Source organism: Aptenodytes patagonicus, chromosome 15, assembly GCF_965638725.1.
Source record: "Aptenodytes patagonicus chromosome 15, bAptPat1.pri.cur, whole genome shotgun sequence".
Classification (NCBI taxonomy): Eukaryota; Metazoa; Chordata; class Aves; order Sphenisciformes; family Spheniscidae; genus Aptenodytes; species Aptenodytes patagonicus.
Window position 1 is genome coordinate 6,925,254 of NC_134963.1, and position 15,298 is coordinate 6,940,551.

Genomic DNA, 15,298 nt, shown 5'->3' on the forward strand with positions numbered 1-15,298 from the left:
TGTGCCAGAGGCAGTAACCAGACCCAGACACATGGTTCTAAACATTAAGAGTGCACTTAGAATTTGGTTTTTATCCCTTATTTATACTAATGGTATTATGCATTTACCTCAAGCATTTTAAACATTCGTTATTGTGTATCACTTATTTAGATATAAAATACTTTAATGAAATAAAATATACTCAATTGTTGCTGATTATTTATTATCTAGAGGCCTAAAATACGCTTATTTTCTCTATATCCCTTCTCTCTTCAGCTGTATTGTGCTAATCCTGACTGTGTATTTCTGAGGATCTCTTAAGATGTATTCAGTTACTCATTTCAGTCATAATACGAAGATAAAATTTCCTGTTCATGCAGGCAGGTATAAAGAATATAACATAGCTGACATCCTTTTCCTCCTGTCAGCACTGCTGAAATCTTGGGACTAAGCATGTTGTATTGTTGTTATTCCCTCAGAGTGCTTAAATAGAAAATTAGGTTATTTTTCAGCCTAGAAAACATGAAGAGTCAAGGGACCAAATGAACTGTAAACAAGAGGTGATCCTCGGAAGCATGGTATTAATCAGGTGAACTAACGACCCACCCTCCCACAGTTTGTTTTTCACCAGCCAGCTGCGGTGCCACCTTCCTTGGGTCTTGTGGGTGCCTCGCAGATCGGAAGCCGTGCAGCCCTGCGTGGCTGGCGCGTGGTCCTTGCGTCGGGCAGAAACGGAGCAGCCGGCGCAGTGCCGTTGAGTGCTGGGGGTCCAGCACATGGGCTGGGCGAGGAGCAGAGCCGGGGTGAGATCTGGTGCTCTGCATTCCCGGGGGTTGGGGAGGAGAACCAGCGTCACATTACGGAAAATGCAGAGAGAGAGCAAGTAAAGTTGCATTAATAAAAATATTAATTGAAACATGATCTGTTATAACTTCAAAAGCCATCTTGGGTCACAGGTATGTATTGGGCTAAGTTTGGGGCGAGCGGGAGGGGACAATTACTTGACCGTACTTTGCTAGGGCTTTGCTTTTATAGCATACAATAGAAACCCTGCTGCTTCTCTAAGGCAATGTGAAAGATCTTGAAACCAACAGGAGTGATATTTCTTTACAGGAGGAATATGTCAGAGGAGCTGGGCAAAGAGTCACTCTGCCTGTCTTTGCGCGTCTTGCTGCTTGTGGGTTTTTTTTTCTTTTTTTTTCCCCTTTCTTTTCCAAAATAACGGGGGTGGGAGAGGAGGCTTCTGAGCAAAGCCACCTGCACAGTGAAGCGTACATGGGCAGCCTTGAGGGCAAAGTGAGGCAGACCCCAACACGATACACCACAGTGTGGATTTGAGACTCAAATGACTTAAGTAACCCAAGATCGTGTTCTTATCTCGCATCTTTTTTTTTCTTCAGCATCCGGTTATTAATTTTGGCTGTCATCAAACATTGCCTGGGCCTCTGCTAAAACACCATCTGGATCAGCTAGTTCAATCTAAATAAAAAGAATACAAATCAGTTATGCAGTGTAATTGAAGAAGCTTAAGGTTTTATAGATCTTGATTACTCGAGCATTAACGGAGAATCTCCCATGTATCAGGACTTCAGTTTATATTGCAGCATTTCAGTTGCTGTTTTAGAAACATTGCTACACTTTCCTAATTTAATCAGCACGTTGAACATCACTTCATCTCCTTGAAATAGCTCTGCGTGGAGTGGACTGATTCTCCTTTAACAAAACACATTCTTAGACAAAACTGGCTTCAATTTGTGGCCTGTGGGGTCTCATCTATAGTTTTAAAAGGTGAGTAATTGCAGTCACCCAAGTGAGCCCCAAAGGTCACGTGGAAGCAGGAAGCTGGAGTCATGTAACCTGCGTGCAACTGGGTGCAGATTCTTGAGAGGGAAGCGCCAAAGCCCTGCCAGGAACTTGTCATCTCACTCTGACCTGCTTTATGTCCCGATGCTTTCTGGGGGGTTCGTGTGTGCGCGGTGTTCTTCCAGGCAGAAGATGTCCAGTCTTTTTCTCATTTATTTTGTTATGCTTTCTGAAGCCTTGGCTTCAGTAATAATAACAACAGCAAATATCCCAAGTCCACCATGTTGTGTCTTTCCCCATCTCTGCAGTTACGTTTGAATTCCACCTTGATGCAACCCCATCATCTACATACTGGAGTCCTTCAAAGCTTGTGACAATCGCTCTCTAGTTTTCAGCCATTTTCTGTCCTGTGCATCCCTCCTGTCTGTTCCTTTTACCTGCTAATGAAGGCACACAGTGATGCTTCTCCTGTGCAGAAGCTCAGATCCTCACTGTTGGCCTCTTGCCAGGCGAAAGCTGACTATTGAGTCCATCTCTGGTTTTAGCAGTTTCTAACGCTCACCTGTCATCTAATTTTCCCTAACAGCTGCTTGCGACAGTAATTTGACAAAAGGTTTATGAAAATCTGAAGTCAATTTTTCTCCTTTTATCTGTTACTTCCTTCATAATCTGAGATCAATAAATCTCTTCCTCTGGAAAGTGCAATAAAGGCAGTGAAAGTCGATGCTTCCTTTTTGCTCATAGAGCGGAATAAAATTGGGTCATAACTTGGTCTTCAGAGAGTTAAACAGCCAGACTTGAACATCCTGCCTTAGTGAAATGGCAATTCATCCCAGGCTGTTGGGCTGGGTTGTTGAGGCTGTTCTCGGGTGACCTTTGACAAAGCTTGTAAGGTAAATATTTTTAGCTACAGAAGTACTGCTCCTTTCACTCTTTTTGCAAAATCGAGATTGTTTTTCCCTGGTGAGTCTTTGGTGTTTATTATTCTGCACTGCTGTGGGTGTGCCTAGTACTTACAGGATTAACTGGCCTGTCAAAAAAGCCTGTGCTCAAAGGGCCCTTGCTATAGAAACGAGATTTGAAAAAATAAGGGAAGCAAAGACGTAACAGCTGTGAGCTTTGGTACACTGCGCGTGCCCAGTATCATTTGCAACAACCTTGTCCCTGGAGCAGAGGAGGAAGGTAGGTAGCTTTACCTGCCACGGGGCCATGCTATTCCCTGCGTTATTGGAATAAAGCGGTGTGCTGTGGTTATCCAGTGTGGTTCTGCTCAGCTCTAAGTGAAGAGGAGCTTCCCCACCCGTATCCTGCAGGAACTGTCCCTTGGAAATGCGATGCCTTTGTGTTTCACGTGTGTGGCACGCAGACCATGGGGATTCAAGCTGAGACTCTTTTGGCCAGCTGTGTCACTTGGAGCCATGTCTGTTCCCTACTGATCCCTGTGCTCCTCCGAGGGCACGGAGCCGGGGACGGGCTCTCCTGTCCTCCGGCTCCTGCACCAAAGTGATGTGCAAAGACCCAGCAGCTGCCAGGCTGATGGCCTGGGGTGTCCATGTGCCCCATCGTGCACCTCACCGAGTCTTTGGGAGGGGGGACAGGGACTGGCTCTTCCTCTGCAGCCTGTGTCATAAGGGAAGAGGGGAGCAGGGCATGTCAGCTCTCAGACATCCGTCTGCCCGCCTCGGGGAAGCTACATGCACCCCTCTGTCCACGGGGCTGCTGGACTTGGACAAGACCCTGACGCAGGGTGCCCAGGTAAAGGAAATAGCTGATATTAGTGCTGCAGCTGCTCAGGTTTCGGTAAGGTCTAGTCAGCTTTAGCAGTTTGGCTTGGTGAAATCATTTGGGTTTGACACAAATCCCACTATTGTCTCTGCCTCTATTGTCCCCGTTTCCTTTGTGCTGCTTCAGGTCTCTAAGCAGTTTTGGTGCACGAGAACTGCATTTTTTCAGATGTAGGTGATTAGGAGACTCCAGCAGTGGCTGGACGGGCCGTTTGTCCCTATGGGACCATTTAGGACACTGCTGGCCAAAAGACTGAGCACACACCCTGTGAGCTGGGAACTCCATGGGGGTAATCGCTTGAAGAGTGAAATGCTACCTGGAGACCTGCCCCGAGCGCTGGTGAACGCAAACATCACTAGCAAACCCAAAATTTCCAGGCAATTACCTTTGGGATTGGATACTGAGTAGGGGCAGGAGCTTCGTCTCTGCCAAAGTCAATCAGAATTCCACATTTTGGTATATCTGCTGCCCAGATACCTTCAAACAACTGTCCCTTATCCAAGTAGAAAAATTTCCCTGGGCCATGCTTCTTTCCGTCTTTCCAACCTCCTTCATACCGATTTTCATTTGCTGCAATTAAATAGATGAACAGACCATGAAATCTGCACTGTTTCACTAAGGGGCTACAAACGAAACCGATCAACACAGCAAACTGACAGAAGATGAAATAATCTGTTTGGCTCCTCTTAGTAATTTCGAGGGGGCTGCGGCATGGTGTGTCATTCTGCTTTTGTGGTGCTCCGTTTGCTGTGCTGCAGAGGGAGAAGAGGCTGTGGAAGAAGCCCACGATTGCCCACTTGGAACAAGAACTGCGTTCACCTGCTTTGTTCGTCTCCCGGTGATACTCATTTTTTGCTGATACGCAGAGCGAGTGAGCTCAGGGTAAGACTAGTCGCTGAGTCACTCTTCACAACATGAAAAATTATAGGACAGAAGTTTCGGATTTGTCACTGCAACATATCACACGGGATCTCTGGCTTGAAGAGGTTTGCTTGTCTGGGCAAGGAACAGCAGCACTGCCTGATTGTTGTCCAGTCAAAATAATCTCGATTTCAAATAATACTTGCAGTTATGTTTTTCCTCAATGAATTACAGAGCAAGAATTGCTGTGAGTGTCTGAATGGTTCAGGCAATCAGTTACAGATTGTTTTTCCAGCTGTACTGCATCTCTTGGCATTTTTCTGCAAGTTAAGAGAGGTTTTTTTGGTCTCTGCACTGCTCTCCAGAAATCCATCCATCCATCACCAACAGGGAAAGCAGAGCTGCGAAGGGAAGAGAGCAGCCTCGTCCAGGGATGCTGGTTGAGAAGGCGCATCATACCTATGGTGATGTTGGGGCCACCCTGCTCTCACTAGGAGAGTCCTCTGCTGTCCCCTTTTCCCAAATATAGTGTTTCTAAGCCAAAAACCACGGGGCTTCAAACCAAGTTACTTAGTGGAAATATCTTTGGGTCTCAGCCGAACTCTGCCATTCTTTGTGGCAAGAGGTGGCCGAAATACCAGGGCACCCAGCACGGTGCCGCAGAGGTAGCTGGGGATTGCCAGAACGCCATAAGGCAAGAGGGAAAAACCAAAAATGCTTCTGGGGACCGTGGCTGCTGGGCTGTTCAGGCAGGGTCTGGTTTACAGGTTGGAGCCGTGGCGGTGGTTATCTTCAGCTTGCATCTGGTGGTGTGCTTATCTGCAACACCGACCTGCCCTGCCCACTGGTGGGAGCAGCTCGGCTTCTGTTCTCCAGCCACCGACGACTCAGAAACCTCCCAAATCACAGACCTGGCTGTGATGCAGGGGCCATCGACTGCTCTGGCTGCACCGTGGCACCTGGCTGCTCCCATCCGCTCTCCCCCCAGAGCATCTCGGAGGCTGCGTTGCTCACAGCCGAGATCTCCTCTGTGGACGTGCAATGCTCTGGTTTAAAAGCCGTTTGGCAACAGGCTGCAGCAGAGGCGGCAAATGATCGCAGTGCTCCCAGCCAAGCTCGCCCTCACTGGGCACGCTGCCACTACAAGCAATTTAATCTTGAGCTGCAGCTCATCGTGACCTCCGCTAAAGAAATCCTTTACTTTCACCATCGCAAAGCTGCCGCCACGTGGGCACGCTTCCAGCGGCTGAGCTGAATACATTAAGCTTGTGGGTATGAAATAATTGCTCTGGCTAATTTTAACCAAAAGGAATCCAGCTCACAATCCGTTGTAGGCTACGCTGGAGGCAACCGGGGTCTGAAATGGCACATCAGCCGCAGCTCAGCCCTGAGGGGTCGTCAGTTTATAATGCCGAGGGTGACTTTGATGGGAGTGAAGCAGATCAGTGGAAGGAGTTACCTCTGGAAGTGGGTGCTGATTTCATCTGGATGAGCCATTGGTCCAAAGTGACTTTTCAGTCATCAGAGAGAGCGCAGTCATGCATGTGATGTGCAGTGAAGGTCGTGCTCGTTCCTCCTAGCTGCTTTGCTTAGCTAATTACTAGCCTTGAGATCACTTTCAAGCAAAAAACGATAGATGAATAATAATATGGAGATAATATTTCTTCAAATGTTCCTGGAACGCAGTGCCTTGTACTGCAAAGGATTGGGATTCTTGGCTTTGAGGAAAAACGTGTTAAACTCCAAGCAAAATGAGGGGGGAAAAAATTCCAAATTTCTATTTTTATGCTGAGATTGCCCCCAGCATTCCCCATCCGTGATGTGCTCTGTGTTATTTCTGGGAAGGGATTGTGTACTAATGAAACCCCTGTGTTCACTCAACATGAGCCAGTGTCGGAAGTAAGAGAGGGGATGGAGTGAACTCAAAAAGAAAACTTCTCTCTTTTTTTTTTTGGTGCTGGAAACTGGACTCCTCTTTGGTATGCAGCAGTTAGAAAGTATGTCTGGCAAAGTGCCTGGCTTGAAAAGAGAGATTTGCTCTTCTCTGACCCAACAGTATATTATCTCTAACCCTAACCATCCCAGTCATTTAAATGTAAATCACAGCAGAGCCTGTGCTGCCTCCAGCCCCAAACCAGGAGGGGAGGGATGACAAAGGGGAGCAGCCGCTACCCTGACACAAGGCTGCAGCAGGAGATGCGATGTAGCATCCAGAAATCTGGATGGCAGAGGCATCCGGAGAGCAGCACAACACCAAATACCTTGAAGGGGGCTGGCAGACACATTGGGAGAGGGTGGCCGGTACTTACGCAGCCGCAGCATCCCCTGCCCGCCGGGCCGGTCCACCAGCCACTGCCCCTCGTAGATGGATCCATCCCGGTAGTACATCCGTCCCCAGCCGCTCCGCAGCCCACCGCTCCACTCGCCCTCATAGCGCTCTCCACCGGGGTAAAACGTCACCCCGTATCCCTGGAGGGCAGCACAGAGATGGCCGGTTAGGAGCCTCTGTATTGAAAGGGGTCAGTGTTCAATTTTGGGATATTACTTTCTAGATATACTACTCCTTTGCTTAGTACTCTTACACATGGCTGCTGGTGGCCCAACTCAGTGGCTGTTCTTGTGTTGAAGGAAACGGGAGGTGATGGTACGGGATTTTTTTTTTTTGGCAAATGATTTTATTCCCACAACAAAGTCTCATGTTTATATCTCAGTGTGTTATCATTGGCAGGATCACTGCTAATATTTAGCTAAAAGCGGGTTTTACTAGTATATAAACCTGCCTATGGATATGCAGCATAAAAAAAGACCTGTCTCTCAACATGGGAATTTTATGCCTTTCCACCCTGACGGTGCTTCCTACAGCCCCGTGTGTCCCAGGCTGGGCAACTCCTTCCCTTGTCCCTGGGCAGACCAAAGGTCTCTAAGTGATGCTAACCATGGAAACGGTTTTGCCTCTCCTCCATCCGTACCCCCAAAGAGGTAATGATGTCCTAAACAGCCCCTTGCCTTGCTTCCTTCCTCCTTCACAAGAAACTAAAGGCAGCCCTGAAGGCTACCTGCGGTGAGGCCGGCAGGCACAGGCAGCGATGCCACGCGTGCCTCCCCACAGCCGGGCGCCGGGCCAGGCTCCCGGGGCGGCAGGCGTCACCCCGGCGGGGCAGGCGAGCTCTGACGTTGAGCAGTCTCCGCTCTTTGCTTTCTCTCCTCAGGCTCGATGCCGCTGGCAGGTTTGGTTGGTGAACTTCTGAATTAAGACCACTGGTTGTGCGCAAGCCGGGGACCCCAGGAGGTGTTTGTCTTATGTGTTTGTTTGCCATTAAGAGAAATCCAGAGGTACCCCCTATACCAAGGAGTGATACCAGTAAGAAATATTTACATATTACTAATGAGTTTTCCCATAGGAATAAAGCGTTAATTTATCTCTGAACAAAAAATAAAATCAGTTCTGGAAATAACTGATTTTTCTGAGCATTAATTTTATTAAACTGCATGGATGTAAAGGGGACGCTTTTGTAGAAGAAAAAAACAACCCTGGTGATATTTGGATGTCATTATAAACCTTTCACCAAAGCTCAATCATGCAAAATATATCCTCAAAGAACGGGAGGGGAAGCTCCCTCCAAGGGATCGGAGCCGTAGAGCTGCTCACCAATTAGAAGCGTAAGAGGCTGTTAATTTAATTTCAGAGCAGACACAAAGGCGAACACAAGGTTTCCATTGGCAGATCAGAAAACGTTCCTACAAGGATTTTGCACGTAAGATTGCAGTCATTTTTACCAGATGACTTCCTCATTATGTTCCCTTTAGAAAAACCAGTGATTTATGTGACAGGCTTAATTTCCAAAAGAACTCATGTTATTTGTCTAATATGCTGTAAAACTCCCTGAAGAAGGTACATTTTCCTGCAGTGCTTATCATACAGGTTCCTCCGACTGCTTCAAGGATAAGAGGAATGAAAGGGATGGGTGGGGAGGATTAAGACACGGGATACAAAACCTCTTGTACTGCTTGGCTGAGCTGCAGGTGAGTCTGAGCAGCGATCGCTGCTCTGCAGCAGCTGGTGGGAGGTCGGGGCTGTAGCCCGGTCACCAGCGGATGAGTGGGATGGGTCCGTCTCCAGCGGGGAGACGGCGGGCGATGGGGCACTCTTGGCCATGCTTGGCTTTTTATGAATGATGGCTTTTACTCTTGAAGCTTCCTGGGCTTTCTGCAGGTTCAGACTAAGATTTAAAGAGAGCCCAAGCCTGGAGGAAGGTTTGCTGCTGTAGCTTCTGCCTGGGGTCACACGGCTGCTTCCCTATTGCCGGCTGTGGGATACAGTGCAGCTCTTGCAGCATCTGATGTGGAGAAGTGAGTGATGCCAGGAGCAGCAAGGTTGGGGAGGCCAGGGAGAGAGGGCTTCAATACCAGAGCTTTTGCTCCTACTTTCATTTTCTTGTTCCACATATTCATTTCCCCAAAACCCTTCAATTCAGCCTCAGTATTTGACAAATCAGTATTTTAAGTGATCTTTTTGCAGTGTGCACCCAACTCTTCCCCACGTTTGGGGAACACTGTCTCACCACCGGCAGGCGCAGGAAATCTCACTTACGCATTTTTGGTCGTTTTTCCACCAGCCTGTATACACCTTCTTGTATTCCTTGGTTACAGGGTCAGGAATGCTGTATGAGCCATAACCATCCCGTTTCCCAAACTTCCAGTCACCGCTATAAATAGCTCCGGTGCGTTTCCATACCTGGGTGCCTTTACCTGTTTAACAAGAGGAATGATGGGGAAACCATCGCGGTTGTTAGGAGAAGGGATTACAGGGCTGCCTTCCTACAGCTGCATCCCAGGCAAGGTGGTGCTTCCTGCACCGAGGCAGGTTTATGTCTGAGATTCAGTTTAGCTTCCCGAGTCGGATGCATCGTTAATCTTGATCAGGGGCTTCCTGTGTGGCCTTTGCTGAACACACTTAAATCTTTCCAAACCTCGGTTTATGGCTTGTAAACAAGCCTGTCCTGCTCTGGCTGCTCAGGGCTCAGTCAGGGTCTCCTTCCCCTGCTCTGTCTCCTGCAGCACCCGCCACGACTCGAGGATTAATTAATATTCCTGAAGCCGAGTCAGGAGCCAAGAGAGCTCCAGGGACTGTGCAGCCAGGGCATATCCCGCTACATGGAGCTGACTGCAGTTTGCTGTGTTTGCAGATGATTTTTAAACATCTATTTTGTATATATTTTGGGTAATTGCCCCTGAGTGCATGCAAAAGCTCTTCAAGTTACCTATTAGAAATATTTCTGAGTACATTTTTGCATGACATATATCAAAGACACACACACACGTGTGTGTGTGTATATATATATAGTCATACATGAATGAATGGTCTTCCAGGAGCATATACAACTTCTGACCACTCCCTGTCCCTAGGAACTTTTTTAAAGACATCTAAATTGGTACTTTTTCTCAAAATGATCTATCTTACCATGTTTCAAGTTGTCCAGCCATTCTCCGATATACTGATCCCCATTTACAGCATAGACGGTGTGTCTTAATCCACATTTCTGTGCTTTCCCGTCCCATTCATGCCAGAGAGGCTCTGTAGCCCTGGGGTATTTTACAATGGGCATATTGTTCGTGGCTGGAGAGGAAAACAAACGATTGTCAGCAATAAATTAGAGAGAAATTACAAGGCAGGTACGGGCAGAACAGTCTATTGTGAGCTATGTTTTAATATGCACCTGAGTCGGCAATTGATGTCTGGCTTGGGAGGGGTCAAATAAAGATATAACAAACAGAAGGTATCTAAAAATACTGAAGTACAAACCAGCACTATCTGCAAATAGGCTCGCAGCATAGCCTGGTCTGTTAGGAAATGTTAAATAAGTCTCAGCAGGTCAGGTCTGTAGTGGGCATCAGTCTCTGCGCCTGCCAGAGGTCTTTGGGGAGCACAGGGAAAGGCAGTCCCTTCTCTGTACAGCCAAAACCCTGCCGGGCTCCTTCCCACAGCCGCTCTGCCGCCGGCTCTGCGCGAGGCGGGAGCAGTCATTTAAGCAAATTAGAAAATTATTTGTTTGCTAGGAAATGTCTCGGGACATTGGAAAATATTCACAAGATGGAGCGGGTCAGAGAGTTGGCCGGTGTCCCCGGGGCGCACCAGGAGCTGGGACACTTCATACATCCAGCAGTAATATAGCTCAGGCTCCTTTACTGCTAAAAATATCAGTCCTGAAAGTGTCTTGTTAAGAGGGGTCAAAACCACAACGTTTCTATCTACCAGGAGGCTGCAGACTTGCCCAGGGCAGGACAAGCGCTCGTCAGTCAAGCAAGCTGCCAAGGAGGTGGCTGCCAAAGTGACGTGGGTTTTAAAGCATGAACAGCAGGCAGGGGATGACAGGCACAGCCGGGGGGTGATTCAGATGTCAGAGATCTGGAGGGAAAGGACCAGCGTGGGAAAAGAGACAGGAGAAGTAGCTGTTTTGGCCCATTAATACATGGAGGACAACAGCAGAGTATGACGCGGTGGTGATTTCTGGGCATTGCCAGTAGAACGGCTTGCTGTTCAGCGCAGTGGGAATGCTGGCACGGACTCGGAGGTGAGAGTGGTCTCCTACAAACTAAGTAAACGCCAAGAGGTGGCTGTAGAAACAAAAAGCAAGTTTCTAGGAATGCTGTCGACATCCAGAACTTGACGGGAGCCCAGCGGGGTGGGATGCTCTCTGATTTTGTCTCCTGGGCTCCCCCTTCTGTCCTGATTCACTGGACTGAGCCATATCTAGTGATTTTTCTGCATCTCTCCCTTCTCAGGTGTGAGCAGAGCTTCCATTCCTGCTGCGCCACGGGTGCCGGGGAGCCCAGCATGGGGGAAAGCTTGGAGGAGAGGGGAAAGGAAGGTGCTTCAGGTCATTGCTAGGGAATAAAAGCTAGAAATTATATCTAAGAAAATATAGTTAGCGTTCATCCTCAGTTCTCCATGTAGCTGTGGGAAATGGTCATTCAACAGCTATTTGGGGGGATATCATTGCTAAAAAAAGTACTTCTGTGTCCATGATGAGCCTTCCTCCCCAAAACACAGCTGTGTTGTGTAGTGTGCATCCCACATGGCTCCTTACCGTGGGGCTGTGGGGAGTGTGGGCAGGGCTGGGGGAGCACAGGCAAGGCTGGGGGAGTGCAGGCAAGGCCGGGGGAGCGTGGGCAGGGCCAGGGAACTGCCTGGGCACTGCATTGTGAGCTCGGACCCAGGGAGGGGTAAGGGTTCCTGCCAGGCTGCAGTGGGAGGAGAGGGGCCGGAGAGTGGGTTCCCTTCAGCTGTTGAATGCGGGTTCCTCCTCCACCAACCTCAAGGAAAGGGGCGAAGGTGAAACCACCACGTTGCCAACCCTCAAAGCAGACGTTTTGTGCTGGGGTTGTCTGTGAGGGCAGAGGAAGATTTGGCAGCTGGAGTCCCTGGCCATGCCACCCACCTGGGAGCATCTTCGTTTGAGGACACCGAGGGCAGGATCTGTCCCTCGGTACAACGGAGTCGCAGCCCGCTGCAGAGGATGGTTTTTCTGCAATGCAAACACAGGATACACCACAGCCGCTAAGTTCCTCCCTCGCCTTTGGGGGCTGCAGCCCCCGGAGAGGGGATCTTGCCAATATTTGCCAAGGGCTGGGGGTTTGCAGGACACAGAGCCACACATTGCCGGCTCACATCTGTCCTCCCCTTGCTGGGGGAGCAGAAGAGCAGAGCTACAGCTACGTGCACCCACCCTGACACCGGCCATGACCTCCGAGCAGCTCATGGCTGTGAAGAGAGGTGTCCTCACTACCTCTGCCAGATGGGAGCATCACTGTCCCATTGCTGCATCTGACCGCTTATTTAGCTCAAAGCTTAGGATTTAAAAACCCCAGGGAGGATTCCCAGCTGCGGGGGCAGCCCCAGCACCCCGCCGTCCGTTCCCTGTGCCCTCTGAGGCACAGCCCACGTGGAGCACCCAAGGTAACGCAGGCCGGTGGGAGTCACCTTTATTTGCTGAATTCCCTTCCAAATTTACGATAGCAATGCCAGGTTTGCGTAAGTGTTAATGTAGTCGGTATTTGCCACCCTGGATGTTTTTAGCCACCTACTACAAGGGTGCAGGGAGGCTGGCAGCAAGAGGCAGGTGGTGTGGAGCTGCTCCGGCTGCTGCCTCCCAACAGCAGCTGCAGCTCTTGGCACTGACGGCTAGAGGCTGCTGCTCCCATGCGTCTCTGCTGCCGCTGCTGCGCTTGGGGATGAGGATCTTACAGAGTCCTGCATCCTCCTGCAGACACTGCTCCATGCTCTCACTTTGGAGCTTTGTCAGATCTCTGGTAAAATGCAGCTTTAGTTTGCACGGCCCCTATGGGAAGGCAAGTTTTTCCCCCTGGCCCTTCACAGGACTTCAAAGCAATGCAATTTAGCTACAACTATACATATTTTCAGTCTTACATCTTAACTTAATGAAGAGCAAGGTGAAAAACGCACGCAGCTGCAGAGAAGGGGCTGCTGGCTGTCCCTGGCAGCACCCTGCCTGCCACTGCACCGCATCCCTTTGTGTGACCTCCATGCCAGCTCTGCCTGCGCAGGAGCACCCTGCCTGACCGTCACCCAGCCCCGAGGATGCCCTGGGTGAGTTCACCCCTTGCATTGACCCCTGCCCCACAGCGCTGCCCTATGCTGGGGTCCCTTTGCCGGCACCCTCTGGAGCAGCTGAGCCATCCCCGGTCCTTCCGTGCCCCCACCGCAGTGTCTCCAAGCGGGATGCTCAGGGCACCTTTTGCTGCTCTTCCCCAGCGAGACCAGGGTGCCAGAGCAGCGATGGGAGCGGATGATGGGGAAAGCCCACGTGCTCGGTTTGCAAAGCACCCTCGAGTTTGGCCCACGCTCTCCTGCCACCCCCCAACCCGAGAGCCACCCCACGGACACCAACCTGCGCTCGGTGCCGGCTGGGTGCTGCTGGCTGCATCGGCGGGGTCGTCATAGCAACTCTGCCAAACTCCTGCGCGAAGGGTCACGGGAGCACAGCCGGGAGAGCCGCCGGAGAGCTGGAGGATCAAGCGGACGTGGGCGGAGAGGGACGCCGGTGGGACATGGGCTCACCCTGCGTGCGTGCCCCACGGTGAGCATGAGGGATGGAGCCGGAGCCGGGCTGCTCTGTGGAGCCGCCAAGTGCACGCCGCTCTGTGGAGCTACGTGTCTTTGCGTTAAGGATTATCCAGCAGAATATAAAACGCTGATAAGCAATGAGTATTTCACCTCTGGTTGTTTTTTTAACATGTGCAGCAGCAGCAGAAGGCTGGAAATGAAAGCACTGATTACAGTACTGATGGGTAACAAATAAATCAGCCTTGCAAATGTCAGAAGAAAAAGGAGAACCCCCCTGAAAATGCACATCGGAGATCTTAAAAGAGAAATCTGAATAAACCTGACACTAATTCCCTCATCCATTACATTTCTTCCGCAGCCACGGCGAGCAGGGATTGCCATTATGGCCTTGTGGGTGTCTGCAATAATCTTCCCTAACAGGTACGTAACTGTGCACATTTCAAGTACAAAACCAAAGTTCTCATATCACTCCCATGAGCCAAATGCATTTGTTTATTTTCATCCTTTTACCACATTTTTCGTGCACAACACTGCAGGCTGAATGGTATAAATTTTGAGGTAGGTGGGGAACCTTGGGTTGAAATAAAGCGCCCGCCTCTGCGGAGATTAGATACAGCTCGGTCTTCCCTGATGGGTGTTCATCTGCCATCTTCAATGTTTGTAGCATTGAAGGCGGCTTAAACAGTGTGTCCATGCTCGGGTAGGACAGAGAGTGCACATGAGGGGATGGTGACCACCGAGGTAACGTGCAATTTTCGACTGCAAGTGGGGAAGGATCTTTCAGGCCCTGACGGTGGCTGAGCGACAGGGAATATAGCGAATAGTGAAACTGTAAAGCTGCTTCATCCAGGACTGTCTCTGCTGCGGTCAGTATGGGCAGGGGAGTTAAAAACCCTCCTCCTTGGACTTATTCCAAGCGTGAGCATGCCTGAAGGCGAATACTTCATTTCCCATGACGTGCATGAGTGTCACAGAGCGGGAGGAGACAACGCCGCTTCCCTGGGAAATCAGGTGGAGAAGGAAAATGAGCTGGAGAGAGGGAAGAGGTGCTCCACATCCAACATGTGTGGAAAAGATGGAGGGAGATCCGTATTTGTATTTCCACAGGAAAATACAAACATGGAGTTTCTGGTGCTGGATTAGATGAATTGGGAAGAGGGCAGCTGCCGGTGAGCAGGTCCCAGCATCTCCTCCCCGGCTGCAGGGGATGTGCCGATGCAGCCGGGTGGCTCTGCATCTCCCTAAATCTGGGGAGACAGGAGAGGTGGAACTTACAGATTCTTCTTTAAGCAGGAAAACCAGACAGAAAACTATAGAAGTTGACCAGGATAGGAAATACTTATACAAGAGAAAATATTTCCTGTTATTAAAAATGAGATTAAGATGTTCAGGAAGGATTTATTCATACTCGTTCATGTAAATGTGTTCTGGTTTTGGGCAGAGCCTAAGAATTACCAAGACAATTGTTCCTGTGGTTTACTGTGGCCAACTGTACGGGGCTGGAGCAGGGGACAGGGGTCTGAGGAGGGAATGAGAGAAACCCGTGAGGGAGAAGAAAAAATGCTTACTGCAGCCCAAAAATTATAGCCTTAAATTACAACCAGAAATAGCACCTTCTGGAAAAGTATTAATTATTTTGAATATTTCAGCCCCTATATTGCACTGCACTTAACTGAGAATTTGTCGATTAACATAACTAGCTAATTCAGACAATTTAACTTGTTTATTTTTAAACAGCACAGGTTGTCCGAGGTTTTTGAACTGCAAGTCCAAACCCTCCTGGCC

At 49.5% G+C, this 15,298-nt stretch overlaps 1 protein-coding gene across 1 annotated transcript; it reads right to left on the reverse strand.

Annotated features, from left to right (window-relative positions):
• Window positions 1-250: 250 nt before the first annotated feature.
• Window positions 251-13,533, reverse strand: MORN3 (MORN repeat containing 3). Its single transcript, XM_076352785.1, has 7 exons — window positions 13,338-13,533; window positions 11,868-11,954; window positions 9,890-10,045; window positions 9,020-9,177; window positions 6,738-6,897; window positions 3,953-4,137; window positions 251-1,458 (listed from the first exon to the last, which is right to left on the reverse strand). Exons 2-7 carry the CDS (start codon window positions 11,875-11,877, stop codon window positions 1,390-1,392), a joined length of 738 nt encoding a protein of 245 aa, XP_076208900.1. The 5' UTR covers window positions 11,878-11,954; window positions 13,338-13,533; the 3' UTR covers window positions 251-1,389.
• Between the last annotated feature and the right edge of the window lie 1,765 nt (window positions 13,534-15,298).

Coding starts and splice junctions, on each gene's coding strand:
- MORN3 (XM_076352785.1), bottom strand. Junction 6,898..9,019: donor GGAAAAACGACCAAAAATGC/GTAAGTGAGATT, acceptor GCTGCCCTCCAG/GGATACGGGGTGACGTTTTA. Junction 4,138..6,737: donor GCAGGGGATGCTGCGGCTGC/GTAAGTACCGGC, acceptor ATTTAATTGCAG/CAAATGAAAATCGGTATGAA.